This window comes from Mus caroli, unplaced genomic scaffold, assembly GCF_978045245.1.
Source record: "Mus caroli unplaced genomic scaffold, Mus_caroli_1 scaffold_6, whole genome shotgun sequence".
Classification (NCBI taxonomy): domain Eukaryota; kingdom Metazoa; phylum Chordata; class Mammalia; order Rodentia; family Muridae; genus Mus; species Mus caroli.
In genome coordinates this window covers 101,252,595-101,272,894 of record NW_028227261.1, presented here as the reverse complement: position 1 = coordinate 101,272,894, position 20,300 = coordinate 101,252,595, and the positions used below count along the sequence as shown (strand labels likewise).

At 44.8% G+C, this 20,300-nt stretch overlaps 1 protein-coding gene across 3 annotated transcripts in view; it reads left to right on the top strand.

Moving 5' to 3' along the window:
• The first annotated feature begins 3,015 nt into the window (after positions 1 to 3,015).
• Slc44a1 (solute carrier family 44 member 1) overlaps positions 3,016 to 20,300 on the top strand; it is a 182,246-nt gene continuing 164,961 nt past the window's right edge. For all 3 annotated transcript variants that reach the window (XM_021160117.2, XM_085839291.1, XM_021160115.3), the window contains exon 1: positions 3,016 to 3,317. In XM_021160117.2, the coding sequence (XP_021015776.1) occupies positions 3,285 to 3,317 (33 nt within the window). In that variant the 5' untranslated portion in view covers positions 3,016 to 3,284. The remainder of the gene's footprint in view (positions 3,318 to 20,300) is intronic.

The window sequence follows — 20,300 nt, the reverse complement described above, 5'->3', positions numbered from 1 at the left end:
TTTAAATTAGAGGGTTGAGCGGGCACACACACACACACACCACTCACATATAGATTCGTTTATATTTATGACATCTTCCCCTCCTCCACCTCATGTGAACAATGAGTCAGGCTTTACTGAAATCATTGGAAAGACCATTAGTTCTGTATTTCCCTTCAGTGAGTGACCAGCGCCGAGCCTCCCTTCTGAGGCTGGAAACCGTGGAATTCACATGGCCAATTATGCAATACTAGACTATTGGGAAGCATTTCCGGCTGGCTCAGCTGGTGATCTGATTTTACCCTGCAGCATCAAGATTGATAGGCCTTATAATTTTATCCTGGTTAGTGCAGACGTTGTTCTTATGTAACTCAAAAAAAAAAAAAATTAAACCTCCTTGGTTTTGAAAAAACCTTACACCCTTTAAGAGGGCTTTTCTCTCATGACATCTCAAGGTAGTGAGATCCAAGCCCTGAGCTCTAGCTAGGGTAAAAAAAAAAACAGTTTCCTCATTTCTGAATTTACTGTAATTTAATTCCACTGAATGCTGTGTGTGCTGGTTTATGAGAAAGAGTGAAAAGCACAGAACAGTAAAGCCTCCCTCTAAATTACACTCCCCCCCACCCCCCAGGTTTGGGAGACTGAACTCAGCTCTGCACAGGCGTGAGCCTCACTCCGTCTTCCTCCTAAATCACTGTGTCCAGGAGGCTTCTCTGGGCACCATGGCTGTGGGAAAGAGACTTGTTGTTCAAAGGTACAGAATATCGATTTAGAGATTCTCAGTTTCTCTCCAGCTAATGAAAGGGTGTAATTTTACAGCATCATGTTCATATGCATACATAATTAGTGTGTTTATGAAACACCTTGCAGAACCTCAGAAGGCCTGGTTCTACTACTGAAAGGGAACCCTCCAGTGAGGAGCAAGTACAATGTGACTGTGCTCGGACTGGGCTATTCATCCATCATCCAAGGCACGAAAAAGATCTTCAAAACAAACAGCCAAACAAACAACCAAACACCCCCACGCTTTTGTGAAGCACTGACAAGGCCAGCTACAGATCCAGCCACTTCTACAGTTCCAGTGATAAAATAAGCACTAGCTACTACATGGAACAACTGTGCTAGCCAGAGAGATTTTTATAATCGGAGAGAAAAGCTCCCATCTTGACTTGCTAAGAGAGACAACTCCTCTTTCCTTGATTATAAAGAAGGAAGACAGATGGCTTCTTGTTTAAGACTGTAATTTCAGCATCCTCCCTCAGTTAAAAACAAGATGTCCTTTTCTGGCTTTGAGGGAAAAATCTCATGGGAGGGATTTTTATTCCTGGCTGTATTGAATAATTCAACAAACACCCCAGAGAGCCCAGGGAGATATAAAGAAGAGACTACTTCCCCTTGTTCTCAGGGAGTTTACAATCTTACTGTGAAGTTTATGAACAGAATTGGGACCCACAGCAATTAATGCTTTATTTCTTCATTTCCAGCTAATGACCCAGTGGTTACCCGTAGGGAAAGAAGCCTTGGAAGTCACTCATCCTGTGCTTAGGAAAGAGCCTCAGGTCAAACTGCAGAAAAGTCAAGGATCTCAAGAAGTTGTTGTAGAGTGCTTATTCACTGACCTGTCCACTGCCTACCCACATTATTTAATCTTACACTTTGCAGCCATCCCTGCTATCAGGACTTCACAGAGGATCATGAGGTTTGGAGGAACAAGCCATCCAGGAAATGGTAATGCAAAACACCAACTAGGGAATTCTCTAGTGTGTGAGTTTGTCTCCATTCCATTCCCCTCCCACCCACACCCATTCCCCACCCCCTTGTTTAGATTTCTCCTTTCCTTGCTCCTGCAGTCAACTTCCCCTTTGAGTTTGAGTCACCTTGAAATCTGTCTTTTATGGACAAGTCAGAATTTCTGGGGTCTCACTCTGGTATCTTTGCAAACCTTTTGATCCCAGTCTTTGCGACACCTTGACAATATGAAACGAGACCGGAATGTTTATATGAGTGTTAGATACATGCGCGTTTCGGTGATAGTTAACCATGACCTTGTTTACTCTCGCCATTTTTAAACTGCTCTCGCTATCTCTAATGACTTTCCTAACATTGGAAATTTCTTAAAGGTTGTGCATGTCTAACTTGTTGCTACCCCTAGCGCATATTAATACAGGTTTCGTTTTTTTTAATAAGAGAGTAGCAACTTTGCCTTTTATCGCCTGTTTAATCTTAGTGCCAATAAATTTCTAGACTGTAATATAGCGAGTGCCTCGGTAAATATTTTAAAGATGAATTGGTGCGTGTGTTTATGTGTGTGCCCGCGCTACCATGTGTAAGAAAGTTTAGTGAAGAACCAACATGGCTTTGACTTGAGGGCCTGGATTACTACCTTCCCCTCCCATTTCTGGCTCTTTTACTACAATTTCCAGTTGGGTGCTCTCACTGTCGTAGGCCTCCTTCAAGGCTTAGTGTCCACATTAGCAAAATGGGACCAGGAGCAACAGATGATATTTTTCCTCTTCCATCACCCATTCCTTCTCCTTGGGAGGTTTTGCAAGTACTCTCTCTTCTGGGAAACATAAACAGCCGTCAGAGCCCTAAAAAAAATCTCCGGGTCAGTGACCTCGGTGGCGCTCCCACCCGGGAGAAGGAGCGACCCCCGGTGACCTCCCCGTGCCTCGCGCGTACCGAAGCAAGTCGGCCGCCTTTCGTCTGCGAGCCCGCCGGGTCCACGGGCGTCTCGGCCTCAGACGCCCTCTCGCCGCCCCGAGGCAGAGCTCGGCCTCGGTGCCACCGCGAAATGGGCCCGGCGCCGCGCAGACTCCTGCGCGCGCCCAAGGGCCCGGCCTCGTTCTGGGCTGCCGTCGTCCCCGCCGTCCGCGCCGCGCGGCGCTGCACTGGGGGCGGGGAGTCTGATGGGAGACGCGCGCGGCGCCGAGGAGGAGGCGGCTGCAGCCCGGGAGAGGGAGCGGGAGCGGGACTGGGCGCGGGTGGTGGGAGGCGGGGGCCAGGGGGAGGGGCCGCCGCCGCCGCCCGCCCCTTTCCGCTGGGGAGCAGCTGCAGCAGCAGGAGCGGAGTCGGAGCCGCGCAGCCGCCGCCGCCGCTGCCGCCGCCGCCGGGGAATGTGGCCGGCGCCTGCCCCGGACCGTGCTGCTTCTTGAGTTCTTGCCGCCGTCGCCGTCACCGCCGTCGCCGCCGAGTCGTGCGGGGCCAGGCCGCGCCCTCCCCGGGCGCCCGCCGGCTCGCATGCCGAGGGGCTCCGGGGCGTAGCTGCGCGCCCGGCGCCGCCTCCGGGCTCCTCCGGCCCCGCCATGGGCTGCTGCAGCTCCGCCTCCGCCGCGCAGGTGAGGGGCTCCCGCCTCCCGGCCGCCCGCCCGGATGCCACCCTGCGCTGTGAGCGCCTGCCGAGCCGTGCCCTCCGCGTCCCTGCCGTGCCCTGCGCCCCACCGGTCCCCGCCGACCCCGGCGCTCCGTGCCTGGCCCCCCAATGCCCGCTGCGCTCCCTCCCCCGCTTTCGCACCTGAGCGGCCCGTCCCGCCCGTCTGCAGGTAGAGGCGCCCCGGGCGCCCGCTCTGCCCCGGGAAGGCATACCCTTCCCTCGCCTTGGGGCCCGCCTGCCTGCTCTCCACCTCCGCCGAGCCCCCCGCCACCCACAGACTGTTTTCCGTGTCCCCAGAAGGTGCACCCCAGCTTGGGCTCTTCACCTCTCTTCCACCTTATTCCAGTTTCGGATCCATTAAATTAGCTGCCCATTTCCCTTGGTCTGCGGGCCCCCTTGGCCGGGATCAGGTGCTTCAGTGGGTCCCCGTGCCCTTCCAGGGCCCATTTCACAGATCCCCCCCCCCCCGCTCGTTCCCCATCCCATCCCCCCCTCTGTGCCTTGACCCTGGGCACCGCGGCCTCTCGGCGCACCGAGGCCCCTGCGGGAGCGCGGGGACTGGGCTGGGAAGGAGATTGGGCACCTGGTGGGTGACGGGAGCGTTACGGAAACTCCCTCTTTGTTGCCAGTGTAACAGGAGGAAGAGGTGCCGAATTTAGTTTTTCTGTGGGCACTGGCTGGATGTTGTCGCTGAGGGCTGAGATGCAGAGATTTCTCTCAGCTGCCACCCTGCCCCCATCCAAATTTCGCTAGCCGCCTTCTCTTTCCGATCAGAGCCTTTAACCTGGGTGGAAATGTTTGGACAACTGTGTAAGGATCAGATGTAATAGAACTTGACTGCTGGCCACTAATAACTGAGAGGACCTGTTTGTAAATTATCTAATTTAGTGGATTAGTGAGTGTATTTACAAATACGATAAAAAGCAATCAGGAATACTGCATCAAACTGTCTGGTGGTGGTGTATGAAAAATAGGCTCTGACAACGCCTGGGATGTTTCTCCACAGTTTCATTAGCGTAGAATTTAACAGTAGTCTGTGATTTGTTTGTTTGGTGGTGGTGATGGGGAGAAGTATGCGCTTGCTTCTAGAAATAAAGGCTGGTTGGTTCTTGGCGAAGAAAAAAAAATGCTAGTTTTTTGGGGAAAAAAATTCCTCTAGAGATGTAGCATCTGTGACACAGAAGTGTTTGGTGCTAAGTGACTATATATAACTCAGTTTTAAATAACCTGCATACTTGCTCTGAAAAATCTGAGATCTGTCACAGAAACAACTAGAATTGGAGACGAGTGGAGGACATTTATGGCTTATTGGGCATTGATCCTGTTTGTCCAGTTCTTAGGCTGGCTGGTTTAGTTAGTTAAACCTTATTCAGTTAGGATAGCAAAGGAAAACCATGTGCCTGGTGTTAAGGAAGGCTGGATCACGGCTTTCTATTAGCATATAGAGGTGTAGAAAAACACATACCTTTCAACTGGTTGGGGATTTAGGCAGGGGGTGCATCTATCAGTTGGGCATTGCTCATCTAATAGTTGTTTACATAGAGTTTTCATCAAAAAGTGTCTTTCACATTCCCTTTCTTTTCAGAATCGGGTTACTGTGCATGCTCATTTGGTGGTGAAATGCCTTTAAGACAGCAAAGTATTGATAGTTTATGGATGGCTTGCTTGTTCAATGCGTGAAAGATAGTGTGGGAGGGATGGGTTCTGCCCTAGAAGGCCACTTTAAATGGGCAGTGGGTCATGGGCTTGTTTCCCTCCACGCCGTAGTGTCGCAGAACACTTCCTCTCTCCCTTTCCCCTTCTCCCAGCCACTGCTTTCTGCACGCCATGTAATACAGACAAGATTCCTGTCATGCACCTGAGGGTGTGCTTTTCTCTCCCTGTGGATTTCTGTAACCAATCAGCAGTTGTCAACATGCTTTAGTTCAGTGTTGGGGACTTGAAGTATTCAGTGGAGCGTCCAGGCAGGTTTTTATGTACAGGGGTTTGCCATCATTTTTTTTTTTCTTATTTTAGATTTTTTTTTATCATTTTCATTTCTGAAGTGTTCTCGATCCCCTGATGTTTTCAACACTCATCTCAGAAGCATCAGGCATCTAGAATGCTCTTGTACTTATGTGTGTTGTGTTGAAATAAAATAGGGATGCAACTTTAAATGTTCTCTAGATGCAAAGCTGCACATTACTGAGCAAATCTTCAGGGTCAGGAGTGTCTTTTCAGGCAGAATATGTTTGATTCTGCTTTCTACTGAGCTGTGAGGTTCTTGAGTGTAGAATTTTCCTTTTTTCCCCTCTCTCAGCTTTCCATTTATGCAATGCCTCACTATATGCTGCAGAGCTGCTCAGCTGCGGTTATTGAATGGAGTGCATACGTAAATTTGAACATTTGGCTAGCAAGTCACTGATTGTGAACCCCCTTCCCCCACCCAGCCCTGATCTGTGTCTCGCACTTTCCAAGGTATGATAGTCTAAGTTCACCATACTATCCTTTTCTGAACTCAAACTCCAACTTTGTAAAGTTAAATTTACTGTGGGAGACCACATTTATTCCTGTTCTGTCAATAGCACCACTCGTTTGTAAAACGGAACAGCTTGCCTCCTTTGCTCCTGATGCCTTGCTCAGTGTGGGTATTTAGTCGGTGCAGTGCTATAGCATCTTAAAAGACTTGCGTGCAAGCTCTGATGATACCCCGTAGAGTCAATCAAAATACGATACTCAGAGGTATCACCAGGAACTTTGAAGCTAGACTTTATCAGTGTATGTAAAGTACACTTTATTTTTGTGCTAGAGCTGGATGTTGAAGTGTAGTTTTCCCTCCTAGTCTTTTACTGCGTTGCAGATGCTCATAAAAGAGTTTATGGTCTTCTGGACTTTGATCCTTTGTAGTCCAGATACTATTTTTTCTCTTGGCCATGACTAGGTATCGTAATTCCCCACCAAAATAATTATTCCACTTTGAGAATTAAAATTAAAACATCATATTCTATGCAGGTATTTCACTGCCAAGGAAGCAAATTATTTGCAAAATAATCTGTATGGTATTAGACACATACATTTAAGAAAAGTGTCTGGTTCCATGGGCACTTACAGAACTCTTAGGGTGATTTTTCTCTGGCTTAAATAATAGTCAATAGTTACACGTTGCTGGAAATGGCTCAAAACAAACCCAGTATATGATGCCTAAAAGTCTGCTTGAAGGGGGTATCAAAGTAAGATGATCTGGAGTTTCTTTTTACAACATTAATCCTACCTAAGAGTGTTAAAATTTCTCCCCATCTGTCCATAATTAGTTTCTTCTGCTATTACCTGCTATACATAATTTCTATTCCTGTAATGCTAAACTTCAAAGTTCCCTTGTAAATCTTCAGATTTATTAAATGTTCTTTCCCATTGACAAACCAGTGTAAATGAAGGGGGTTTGTGAAAGATTATTTAGCAAATTGCTGTATGTCTTTGTCCTTAATGGCTAGATCATTATTTTTCACAGCAGTGCTTTAGAGGTGAGGAGGTTTCTCAAGCCTTTGAGGTTCCGTGTCCTCCTTCTAACCTCAGAATTGGAAAGAGCTAGAGAGAGGGGTGGGGGAGGGAGAGGGAGAAAGAGAGAGAGAGAGGTGCACAGACTTTCCAGTGGAAGAGACTACCTGTTGTGGGCCTCAGTTTAGAAGACTCTTGGGCACTGTCTTGGCCCAAACCCTTCAAACTGAGGGTGACATCTTTAACTGCCATATCCTAATTGCTTAGCTATGCTGCCTTAAAAACAATCAGGAATATTTACTCATTACTATTTGACTGTCTTATAATACTTTCCTAATGCTGTATTCTTGCCTGCTTTGTAGAATTTGAAGTCAGGTGATAGAAATGAAATTGAAGGATTAGTGGAATCACTGACAGAGACTAAATTGTTCAATTAAAAACATGATCTGGGAAGTAAACTTCACTTAGAAGCATAAAAGATCATGCCAGAAATATGTAAGGCAAGCTGTGTTGGTGGCCAGGCCTATAATCTAAGCACTCAGAAGGCTGAAGGATTGCTACAAATTCAGTAGCAGTGAGAATTTCCAGGCCAGTCTGGGCTACATAGCAAACTCTTGCCACCAGCAAACAAACCCCCAGTATGTTAAAAAGTTAATGTCAGAATTGGCTGGGAAATAATATTGAAGTGGTATGTTGTTTTATCTATTTTCAGAGTCATTTTCTAGTTCTTGTGTCCTTAGTAATTTAGATTGATTTTACTTCCATGTTACAACTGAAGACATTGAGACTTGGAGATTCAGAACGTGGCTACAGTAACAAGAGATGCCCACTCACTGGTTAAAACATCCTGCCAGCATTTTCTGCATCTGCCTTGTGTGCTTTTTCAGTGTTCACATACATAGTTGCTAAATCTAAAGTTGCTGAGCACTTTCTTTGTTCTAGTCTGCAAGAAAAGGTCAACTTTGTATCAAAGAATTTGCAGGTTAAATTTCTTACCACTTTGATCCACCTGTAGGTGGGAACTGGGGAGGACCATTGTGTGCTCAGGGTCTATCCAGTGGGAATGCTTGCAGACTTAACAAGGTCTGTCCATACTTTTTGATGTGTTAGCGTTGTTATTTAAAAATGCTACTGACAAGGGAAGAGTATTGTCTATACACGTATGTTTTGTTACTTGTACTGGCTGGTTTTGTGTGTCAACTTGACACAGGCTGGAGTTATCACAGAGAAAGGAGCTTCAGTTGGGGAAGTGCCTCCATGAGATCCAGCTGTGGGGCATTTTCTCAGTTGGTGGTCAAGGGGTGGAGGGCCCATTGTGGGTGGTACCATCCCTGGGCTGGTAGTCCTGGGTTCTATAAGAGAGCAAGCTAAGCAAGCCAGGAGAAGCAAGCCAGTAAGAAACATCCCTCCATGGCCTCTGCATCAGCTCCTGCTTCCTGACCTGCTTGAGTCCAGTCCTTTAGTGATGAACAGCAATGTGGAAATGTAAGTTGAATAAAACTTTTCCTCCCCAACTTGCCTCTTGGTCATGATGTGTATGCAGGAATAGAAACCCTGACTAAGACACTACTGGTAATTGGTCACCTCCCCCACATCCCCATGCTCCCTACTCATTAGAGTATCAAGGAAGAAGGAAATCTTAGGGTTTGTAGGTTCGGACTGCATTTCACAGACTGGAAGAGATGCAATACATAAAGCAGCATTACCCTCTTCTTAGTCTATGGATCCAAACTGCAACTCAGAAACATGAAGTGGTCAGGTCAGAGAACTACGTTGTGGGGTAGTTGGCACCCTTGCTGTTAATTCTTGATACCTTAATTATTCTCAACCTTGACTACACATTAGGATTCCTGCAGAAGTTTAAAACTGTCAATGCCTGGGGCTCACCCCTGGGAATTCTGGTCTAACTGGTTCAGTGGTGCTGCCTGGGCATCAACATTCTGAGGAGCTCCAGTGGTGATGGAGAGAATCACCTTTGTCCAGGTAGTTTCTTCCCCGGTGGTTTCAGTTACAGCCTGTGAGTGTAGTTCCCAGACTGAATTACCTTGTTGAAACAAGCCCCTTCTGACCTGTTACTCGAAGCTGATTGACACTGGGACATCTTGGTGTAGATACTCAGTTTGCATGTTTAATACTCAAGTTGGACTCCATATTTGTCTCATCCCATGACTCACTGAATGACACCAGTACTTGTGGGGATAAGAAGCCTGAGTCAGGAAGAGACTGTCTCCTGTCCACCATGCCCATTACCTTGACTTGCTGCCAGCTTCCTAGCTAAGTATCATCTCCAGCCAGTACCTTGTGACTTTTCAGGCTTCCATCTCCTTTCTCCTTATTGCAGCCTTAATGGTTTTGGAAAAGTCTGAACTGATTCACTGTGTCCAACTTAAAATCATTTAGTGGTTCCGATTACTCTGGGGACAAAGACTAGATTCTCCTGCATCAACGAGACGGACTGATGCCCTCTGTGCCTCCTTTCTCAGTGTCTCAGGCGGTCGGTCCTATGCCTTACTCTCACAGCTTTTCCATCTATGCTCACTTGTAGAGAAGGCTCCTCGCTTCTCCCACCTGAGACCTTTGACTGGTTTTCTTCAGTTGCATCCTAAAATACACTTTTTGGAAGATTTTTCTTTCTTTTCTTTTTTCTTTTTTTGGTTTTTCAAGACAGGGTTTCTCTGTGTAGCCCTGGCTGTCCTGGAGCTCACTCTGTAGACCAGGCTGACCTTGAACTCAGAAATCCTCCTGCCTCTGCCTCCCAAGTGCTGGGATTAAAGGAGTGTGCCACCACTGCCCAGCTTGGAAGACTTTTTCTGATCCTTCAGTACACACCATGTCTTCTCATTAAACTCCCCATTGCCTTGGATTTTCCCCTTTGAAGGTATAATAGCAGTAAGCATATAATTATAGCCACTATTGATGTCTAGACCGTGAGTCTGCCTCCCATAGCCTATGGATAGAGTCTGACCTGCTAACCTGTATTTATATGGCTTGCAAGCAGAGAACAGCATTTACAGTTTTGATGAGGTGATCAAGACAAATAGGGCTGAGGCAAATAAAAAGAGAAGAATATTGTGTCATGAGAAGTATATGAAATTTGGATGTCCCTGTTCCAAAGTAAGGTTTTGTTGTGACCCCGCTGTACTTCCTGTCTGCAGGTGCTTTGCTGTTCAGTGACAGAGGACAGTAGTTCTCAGAGAGCTGCACACGGGACCAGTGTTGACTCTGGGTCCTTTGCAGGGGACATTTCCAGACTCTTGCTCTGTCCTGGGCTGATGAGAAGATGATCATTTCTGCCTGTGTGCTCCTGCTGGGCACTGCTTAGCTGACAGTGCTGCACAGAGGTTCTTGCGAAGTTTGGGAACAAATCCTTCCAGTGGGTGGAGGTAACTTACTTGGCCAGCTCTACTCTTTAAAATTCAATACAAACTTTTTTCTTAAGAACAAATTCTTTAGAGGAAGTCCCAACAAACTTCAGCTGTTTCCTTAGAGAGCCTGTGGTGAACCCCGTGGTTCATGGCTGGCTTAAAACATAATTTCTTCCCTTTTGTTCCTTTTTGTTTTCTTCTTTGGTTGAAGTAGAGGATGTAGAGGTATAATTGTGAGTGGAAGCCAGTGGATAGCCTCTGGTGTTCTTCGAGCTGTCTGCTTTTGTGCTGGAGGCGGTCTCTTGTTGGCCTGGCACTCGCTCACTGGGAAGGGCTGGGTGGTGAGCCAGCCCATGGCATCCGCATCTCTCCACAATTGGCCTTTTTGCTTGGGCTTTCGGGGTTGAACTCAGCTTCTCACGCTGCCAAGGCAAGCACTTTCCAGGCTGCTCCATCTCCCTATCCCGTCTTCTTATTTATTTATTTTGTTTTTTTTTTTTTTTTTTGAGACAGGGTTTCTCTGTGTAGCCCTGGCTGTCCTGGAACTCACTCTGTAGACCAGGCTGGCCTCGAACTCAGAAATCTGCCTGCCTCTGCCTACCTAGTGCTGGGATTAAAGGAGTGCGCCACCACGTCCGGCCCATCTTCTTATACATAAAGAATATACATAACATTAAGCTCACATTATTCCTCTATACATTTGTATAATGGCAAGAAAGAAAATAGCATGAAGACAGAAAAGTTCAAAAGAGGTAAAACCGCTTCAAGATGCTTAAGTAACAGAGATGGGATTACTTGCTTTATTTAGTGGTACTGTGGTAACATGAGCAAGTTTCCTCATTGTAAGTTACTTAGGGTAATGTAGCCAAGAGAAGTAAATAACAAATCACCCTTAAATCCAAGTACTGGAAACATTGAACAAAATGTGTTCTTTCCTGTTTGGTCTCTGTGTGTGTGTCGTTGTCTGTGTGTCTCTTTGTCCCACTTGTAGTTCAGGCTGATTTCAGACTCCTGCTTTTCCCTCACCCTTCTGAGTCCTGAGATTGCTGTGTGAACAGCCACACCCTGCTCTTTCTCCTGCAGTCTTACGGAAATCTGATCTGGAGATGGCTGGGTCTTTCTAGATGGACTTTTCTTTCTTTTTCTCTTTCTCTTTCTTTTTGTCTTTCCTTTTCTTTTTCCTTTCTTTTTCTTTTTTCTTTTCTTTTTTTTTCTTGTTTTTTCGAGACAGGGTTTCTCTGTATAACCCTGGCTGTTCTGAAACACACTGTGTAGACCAGGCTGGCCTCGAACTCAGAAATCCACCTGCTTCTGCTTCCTAAGTGCTGGGATTAAAGGCGTGCACCACCACTGCCTGTCCAGATGGACTTTTCTAACAATTTCTACTGGCTTTTCTTGGGTGAGAACTAGGGAAGGTTATAGTTCTCATCCTGTATAGTATCTAGCAGGGTGAAAACAAAGACCCAGTGGTTGGTCCAGTCTGCAGCCCACATGCCCCAGGATAACTATGAGTTATAAGTTACAAGTTATAAACTTACAGAAACATGACATTTTTTAAATGTGTGTTTGATAATTGTGCAGTTCTTCAGTGTGAACTTTGTAAATGGCAACATGTTGCAATGTCAGAAGGTTGGACATACCTGGGGGACTAACCAGAATTTGCCTTTAAGTCAGGTAGGGGCAAAGTCACACACACCAGTAGGACAGACGGCTACAAGTGGGAGGGCCCAGTGGTGCGCCACCACGCCCTGCTGGGAGTCTTTTTTTTTTTTTAAGATTTATTTATTTATTTATTTATTTATTTATTATATGTAAGTACACTGTAGCTGTCTTCAGACACTCCAGAAGAGGGAGTCAGATCTTGTACGGATGGTTGTGAGCCACCATGTGGTTGCTGGGATTTGAACTGTGGACCTTTGGAAGAGCAGTCGGGTGCTCTTACCCACTGAGCCATCTCACCAGCCCCATTTTTTTTTTTTTTAACACTCCTGAAAGTTTTAATTTTCCTTCTGTTTCTTCCTACTTCTCCATGATAAACTTTAGAGCTGTGGTATTGAGCAGAAAGTAATATTAGAGCCAGATAGTAGAGTGCCTCTTAGTTTTTTATTTACCTGCTTAATTTCAGGTTCAATTTTGTTTTTGTTTTTGTTTTTGTTTTTCTTATAAGACCAGTGAGAATGAAGAGTCATATTATTAGAATATCCCTACTATAGAAAGTGGTCTTTCTGCACAAGAAATATAGCTCTGTAATAAGTAGCATTTTGGAAATGGAAGTAAGCAGCTAATGTGTAAAATGTTCAATTTCGTTACTACTCAGGCTGAAGGAGGGGCACCCCTTTATGCCAGTGACCTTGATATGAGTTAACAGAATATTATTAATTGCCTCTGTGGTTTTGACTCAAATAGACTTTATTGATTTGCTGAATAAATTGGAGTAACCCCCTTGGGGTACTGCTTGACAACCTACACTAAAAGCCGTTTCAGAAAGTCCCCCCTAGTAATCCAGAGTAGTCTTGTGGTGTGCAGGGATGCTACAGCGCTGGCATCATTTGCTTCTTTCTTTATTGTGGGTGAGTGTATGCACGTGGAGGTCAGAGACAAGCTGTCAGTCCTCCATACCGTGTTGGGCTCCTCAGATTGAAGTCAGGTTGTCAGGCTTGGTGGCCGGTGCCTTCACCTGCTGAGCTATCATGTGGGTCCTGTTGTGTTATTTATAACAGTCAAGGAGTTCAGGTTTAACTATTATATTTCTGATAACAAACTTTTCTTCCTTTTTAAAATATAAAATCCATTTGCATTTGGTATATCGGACTTGGCCACTGCCCGCTAAATCCTCCCTTAGTGGGTAAGTGGCGGCTGGCCTGCTTCCAAGGTTTTCATCCCTCCTCTGAGAGGCTGTGGGAACCAGAGGATTGAGCACCATTAAGGACCGGAAGGAGCGTGGGAGCTGCCAGCCGACAGGCTTGGATTTCAGTCCCAAGACCAGGTCACTCATTTGGGCCGACTTCTTAGGTCATTGGTACCTTGGTTTCACCAGAAGAAAATGGAAACAACTTCTTGGGCTCATATCAAATTATACAAATGATTAAAAAAAATAACAACAAAAAAATAATTCAGGAGTTTCCATAGTAATGTAAACTGAAAAGCCTCCAGTCATCCATGCTCCCATTAAAAAGGCAGTCTCTGGTTTGAGACTTTCGAATATGAACAATGGATCCAATAATATTCCAATAATACCGGGGATGAGTGCTAAGAGTAAAATAGGTAATAGTGCTAGGTAGGTTGGTACTTAGCAGCCGAGGGAGTGAGGAAGCAGAGGTGAACAGTTGGCTTTCTGAACATGACTTTTCACCTGGTCTGGATTGAGGCAGAATGAGATGTAGAGAAGGGAGAAGGAAGAAAGATCAGTAGTGGAGAGGATGCGTGGGCCAGAGCTGAGAGAGCCGTGACTTACTGCATGTCAGTATGGTCAGAGATGACCAGGGAGAGGGCTCATGTGTGAATGGATGGGAAATGGGCAGCCACAAGGTATTCACAAAGACCTGCCAACTGTGTATTTGAGCTTATGGGGGAAGAGATGCAAGGCAGAGGCTGCAGAGGAAACCGAAGAGACCTTGTGGAGTTGGAGAAAGAATTTCCTGCCTGAATGTGGTCTTGAAGGGTAATGCAGAGGGATAGGACATGTTTCGATTGGCATTCAGAACTCCTGTGCACTGGCATGAGGCAGTTGTGATTGGTAGCTTGGGAACTGATGGGGCTAGTAAGTGGGGAGAGGAAGGACAATTGAATTTTGTTTGGGTTCAGTAGAAGTGATGCTGTTCTTGGTGCCTCCGGCTAGTGCATCTAGTTAACTGATGGTTTTGCAGCGAGCTTTACTTCATGAGCAGGGAGGAGCTTCAAGTATGGGTGATTGCCAAGGGGCAGGGGAAGGCACTCTTAGTCAAGTCAGTGGCTTGGAGAGAAAAGGTTTGTGTTGGGAGACAGAGATCATGTTGGGGGAAGGCACAGAGTCTGGGGCAACTCCCTTTTGCCACAAACAATGCAATAGCTTGGTTATACAGTGATGGATCCAGAAGCAGAGATCGAAGTCTGAAACCAAAGCGCTCTATAGCCATCAACACCCACCCTTAGTGACTCACCCTCAATAAACAGTCTGCCAAACAGGCTCCACAGCCTTTCAGAATAGCACCACCCTATGGGGACCAGGTGTTCAGTATGTTGATTAGAGGGCCTGGGTTACACATTTCGTATTATATTCTCAGATCTAAGGTGGGTACCTGAGTTAGCTGCAATTTATAGATGGAACAGGCTCAAGAAATGTTGGGTAGCTATCCCAGTGCCACTCAGTAGTATAAAACCAGGTCAGTTTTGAGGGCATTTCCTGTTCCTTTATCTTCCCCTTACATTTTATCAAGAATTGCTATGTTAGGTGGTGGGATGGCTGGACCTTAGATACATCATTCTTGTTATGTGAGTTCAGAGATTAAGTGTGCATTTATTCTTTTGAAAATGTGGGGAGAGGGCACTGAGAGCAGGTAAAGGGACCCTGGGAACAATGTCCTGACACACATGGTGTGAGGAGAGCAGGAACACCTGTAGATTGTCTTCTGGGCTCCAGTTAGGTGCTGGGCACCCCCCCCCCCATACATTTAAATTATATTACATATTAATTTTTAAAAGCATATGTTGGGTAATGTATAAAAACTTGGAGCAGTGTCAGTGTGAGTGCTTTTTATAAAGCTTGAGAGCCAGGGACTGCATTTCCCCCTGCGCCTGTGTTTCCCTCTGAGAACTTAGGTCTAAGAAGTTTATCATGGAAGTAGGTTTGTTAATATGACTGTGATCTTGTCTTTCCCTCAGAACTCACTGGTTCTTTCTATCATCCTGTGTGTGTGTGTGTGTGTGTGTGTGTGTGTTTTATACCTTATTGGTTTGTTTGTGTTTTGAGACAGTTGCTAATGATTAATAAGATTTTATTAGGAAGTTTTGGAACCGATAGCTTAAGAAGGCACTTCATTTTAAAAGTGAGTGGAATTCCAGTTTGGTGGGACTTTAAACCTTTGTAATATACAGTTTCATTTGAGAGAGTAAAGCAGGAACAAGTGGAGACAATTGGTTCTCTTGTGTTGCTAGGCGGCAACAGAGCCTTCTCGGTGCTGCTACTTAGTGTTAGCTCTTGCTCATAGTCTGTCTGTCTCACTTAAAGATACAAATTACTTCTGCGAGAGTACCCCGATCACTCCCTAAAGCCTGCGCTTCTGAAGCCTGGGGGCTTTGGGAGGCTTGTGCAGTGCTGCTCCTCTGCTGAGGCATTTGCCATTAGCAAAGGTGAGAGCTTGGTACCACCTCTGCCTTCCTTCTCTTTGCCCCACCCACAGGAGTCAGAGTACTTGCTAACATGCTGAAAGGTCATTCCCACCCCCTACCCCCATCCCCTACCCCCCCCCCCCCATGTCCAGGAGAGAATTTGCTACCCTGGCCTGCACTGGTCTTATCCTGAATCTTCTCCTTAAGGATTTATGTCCTGCAGAGTTCACTTTGAAAAGCCTGGTTGAGATGTTGCTTTTCAATTCCTTGATCCTGTGTGACAACAAAGATGGGTGTGGTAAAGCAATAAGGAAATTGTTGGAGGGGCTGGAGTGATGGCTCAGTGGTTAAGGGCACTGGTTAGTCTTACGGAGAATGCACATGGAATGCAGCTGATACCATCTGTATGTAACTCCAGCTCCTGGAGATTCAATGACCTTTCCTCCAAGGGCACTGTATGTATACATATGGTACACAGGCATACACGCAAGCAAAACACATGTATACATAAAATAAAAACATAAAAAAAAATCTTTAAAAGAAGAAATTTGTTTGTTGGGTCAGGTAACAGCTTCCCTCCCCTAATACAGGGATTTTAAAAGTCTGAGCACATTAAATGTGCCACCACTTAAGTTCTTCTCTCCTTTTCCTCTCCATTCCTCTTTCCTGTTAATTTTAATTCCTTATTTTGTTCTGCTGTTTTTTGAGACAGGGTTCTCTTTGTATAGCCTTGGCCATCCTGGGCTCTATACATTAGACTGGCTTTAAACTCAGAGATCCATCTGCCTCTGCCTCCCAAGTGCTGGGATTAAAGGCCTGTGCCACCATGTCAGACAAAAACTTCTTTTTTTTTTTTTTCTGTTTTAAAATTTTATTATTTTAATTTTATATGTGTAGATATTTAGCCATGCAGTATGTCTGTGTGCCACATGCATGCTTGCTACCCAGTGATAGCAGAAGAGGGTGCTGGATCCCCTGGGACTGGAGTTACAAATGATATGTGGTTGCTGGGAATTGAGCCCAGGTCCTCTGGACGAGCAGTCAGTGCTCTTAACCGCTGAGCCATCTCTCCAGACCTCAGTTTTCACTTTTAAACATGTGAGTGCAGAGAACCACCTTCAGGAGTTGTCGGGCTTGCATGGTGAGTGTTCTTAACCACCTGAACTCTTGCCAGCCCTCTCTTCCTCACTCTGGCCTTGAGTTAACAGTGCTTCTGTGTGTTGGGGTGAAGGCATGACCCTGCTTTCATTGTTCCTTATTTGGGTGATTTGAGTTCAATGTACTTCATTGACTAAAATATCTTTGATGGAAGAATTAAAGCAGGGTGGGGGGGTTATGATTGAGAGCTTATGGTTTTAGAGCAGTGGTTATAAAACCACGGGCCTTGACCTCTTTGGGAGTCACATATCATATGCTATATATCAGATATTTACATTATGATCCATAACTAGAGAAATTACAGTTATGAAGTAGCAGTGGAATAATTTGTATTTGTTTTGGTGTTTCGAGACAGGGTTTCTCTGTGTAGCCCTGTCTGTTCTGGAACTCACACTGTAGACCAGGCTGGCCTTGAGTTCAGCATCTAAAGGTGTGCACCACCATGTCTACCGTCTATGAAATACATTTATAGTTGTGGTCATGAGGAACTGTATAAAGGGTCACAGCATTAGGAAGGTTGAGAACCGCTGTTTTAGAGGGTCAGTCCCCATGGCTGGTAGATAGAGCTTTGTTGCTGCTGGCCCTGATTCTGTTGACGCCATTAGCCAGATACAGTGGGAAGCAGCCGTCAGCCTACAGGTGTGCCAGAGTTGTATGTATGTGTTTGGAAATTAAAACATCTGTAGACTATCTCAGTACACGTAACCATTCCTGAATGCCGTTAAAGGAGATACAGTGGAGGGAGGCGGGACCTTTTGTTCCTGAGCTGAATCTCTTTCTTACCATAGATAGTCAACATCATTCTGGTATGTGTATGCAGGAGGGGCCAGGATGGAGAGGAAGGGGTGCGGGATACCTTGCCTCAAAAAAAAAAAAAAATTAAATTTAAAAAAGAGAAAAGGGAAAGTTTGTTATTGTTAACTACTCTAGTTGCCTTTGCTGCTTTTATCCATTTGACCGAATCACAGATCTCTGTCTTGTCACTACCAAGAGCTCAACTGCTCATGTCATGGTCCCTAAGTCTCTTGCTTACTGGGTACAGTGCCTGCTTAGTGATCCCTAGCCATGGAACCACAGAATCCAGGAGTCCAGTGTTTCATATCACTTTTTACACTGGATACCACCTTGTCTACCCTCCTGCCACCTCCCACTTAGACATGTCTTTTCTCGCCTGCCTGTGTTTATACCTTGCCTGCTTCCAGGTATATAGTAGGTGATTTGTAACCAAATATAAATATTTTTAGGACTTAGGTGAATAATCAAGAGGTGAGTGTTGGTAGACGTGGTGTAGATGGAAGCAGAGATGTACCAGGTGGCCAAGCTTCACCTAGCAACAGTGTCTGGGCATGGCGCTTATTCAGAGAAAGTCATCACATAGAAGTTTTCTACAGGAATCAAACACTGGCTGGTTGCTAACAGAGTTAGCAGCGAGGTAGCCATGACTTTTATATCATGTCTCCTAAATGAGTTTGGTTCAGGCTCTGCATAAATTCTTGTAGCCAGTGAGAAGTGACTGCTTCTTGTTGGGGCAGCCAGCTCTTTTTCCAGTTATTAGAAACCCTTGTAACATGGCTGAGCGTATGTCCTTGTAACTTTATTGTTGGCCCTGATTTTTGTCACACAGAATGACAAACTGAAACCAGCCTTGAATGTTTGCCAAGTTTTATGTGTATGTCTCTTTGTATTTTAAATGTAAAAACCTGCCATAAAAAAAGTCATGTTTCTACAGTTTTTATGGTTCTAGACTCCTTTTTCTTTATGATCTGTTTAAAAAATTGCATAGCGATGTCATTTTATTTGTATACTATCTGTATTTGAAAAGACTATATATGTACACATTTTAAAGCACTAAACATTTTTAGTGTTTGTCATTTATTTTTAAAAATTTATTATTTTTCTATGTGTGCTCCTGTGAGTGGGTGTGTGTATGTGAGTGCAGGTGCTCAGGGCGGCCAAGTACAGTAGAGCATCCTGAAGTTGGAGTTACCTGACAGACATGGGTGCTAGAACAGCCATCTAAGTGCTTGCCATTTAAAACAAGAAAAGTGGCCTCTCTTTTCCATCTTCTGCTCTCCCGAGGCCATCATTCTGAGTCCTTTGGGTCAGTTCTTTCTCTATCTCTAGCATGCATGTGTGATGGATGGCCCCTTATTTCTTCAGTTCCCAGCACCAGTTTCCCCTCTGGGAGATGAAGACTGAGCCCTTCCAACCCTATCCACTGTGACACCCTTCCTGTGGGCACCCATGTTCTGCTACGGAATGTCATGACTTTGGATTACTGTTCAGTCCTTACATCAGGACTAAGTAAATGCTCTCAGCTGAATCATGGCGTATTGATGTTGTCCTTGGGGATAAACGTTATCTTGTTTTGCTCTTTGCTTGTTTTTTTTTTTTTTTTTTTTTTTTTTTTTTTTTTTTGCCCGCATGACTAATTGGTTTCTCAGTGTTCACCTAGTAGATTAACTCCAAATTATCTAAGCTCTGATTTTAAGGCTCTTTCCGCTTGAGTTTTTTTTTTTTTTTTTAACATTTCCCTTATTAGAGTGATATACTGAAAATACTGAAGTCACCCAGTATTGTTTCTGGACCTGTCTGTCTCTTTATGTACAATAATGTTATCATTTGGTGTATATATGTATTTACTATGTAATCTAGGTTGGCCTTGAACTCACTATGCTACCCACCTTCAGAATAGTTAGGAGAAGCATGCATCACCATGTCTTTGTGGGCTGGTCCCTCTGTAACTATGTGGCCTTCATCTCTTCTGACTAAGTTTGGATTGAACTGTTGGGTAGGAAGATAATTACTACATGTGTTTTGAGACACCTTTTAGGTCGTCTTCCCCACCCCCATTCCCTCGCGTGCATGCGCGCGCGTGTGTGTGTGCGCGCGCGCGCGCGCGCGCGTGTGTGTGTGTGTGTGTGTGTGTGTGTGTGTGTGTGTGTATGTTTGCCAGTAAGGTGAATTTCTCGCAAAGAATAGTCAGATTATGTTTTTTAACTCATTCAGCTTGAATGTATCTTAATTGGAAAGCTATGAGTGCATTTAGAGGTATTATTGAAGAATATATAATAATTTATCCCTTTTTTAATCTTAAAGATTTGTTGATTTACTGATTTGATAGTATTGGATTCTTTTCTAGTTCTTATTTGTTTACCTATTCTTTCACTCAGATTTATTCTTTTTCTTTAAGAAAAAAGTGTAAGTTATTAAATAATTTTTTTGACACAGGTTTCTCTCTTTTTAAAGTAACAGGTGCATGTACGTGTGTGCATATGTGTGTTTATGTGCACCATGTTCATGCAGTTGCCTTCAGAGTTTCTGGAGCTGGATTATGGGTGAGAACTGGACCCAGGCCCTCTGCAAGGATCAGTATTCACAATTGTTGAACACTTCCTGTTTTATTCTTATGTGTTGCTAATATTTGAGTAAAATTCTAAGTTGGAAGTTTTTTTTTTTTGGAATATATGTCTGGATATAGTGGTTTGGGGCACTCAAACCTAGGGGCTTAACACATGCAAAACAAGAACTATACCACTGATCATCATTCCAGCTTTCTCTCAATATTTTATGTATTGTTTCATTTTTAGAGGTTAAAGAGCCAAGATTACTAAGTAAACAGATGAGTTGGAATTATAGTGCCA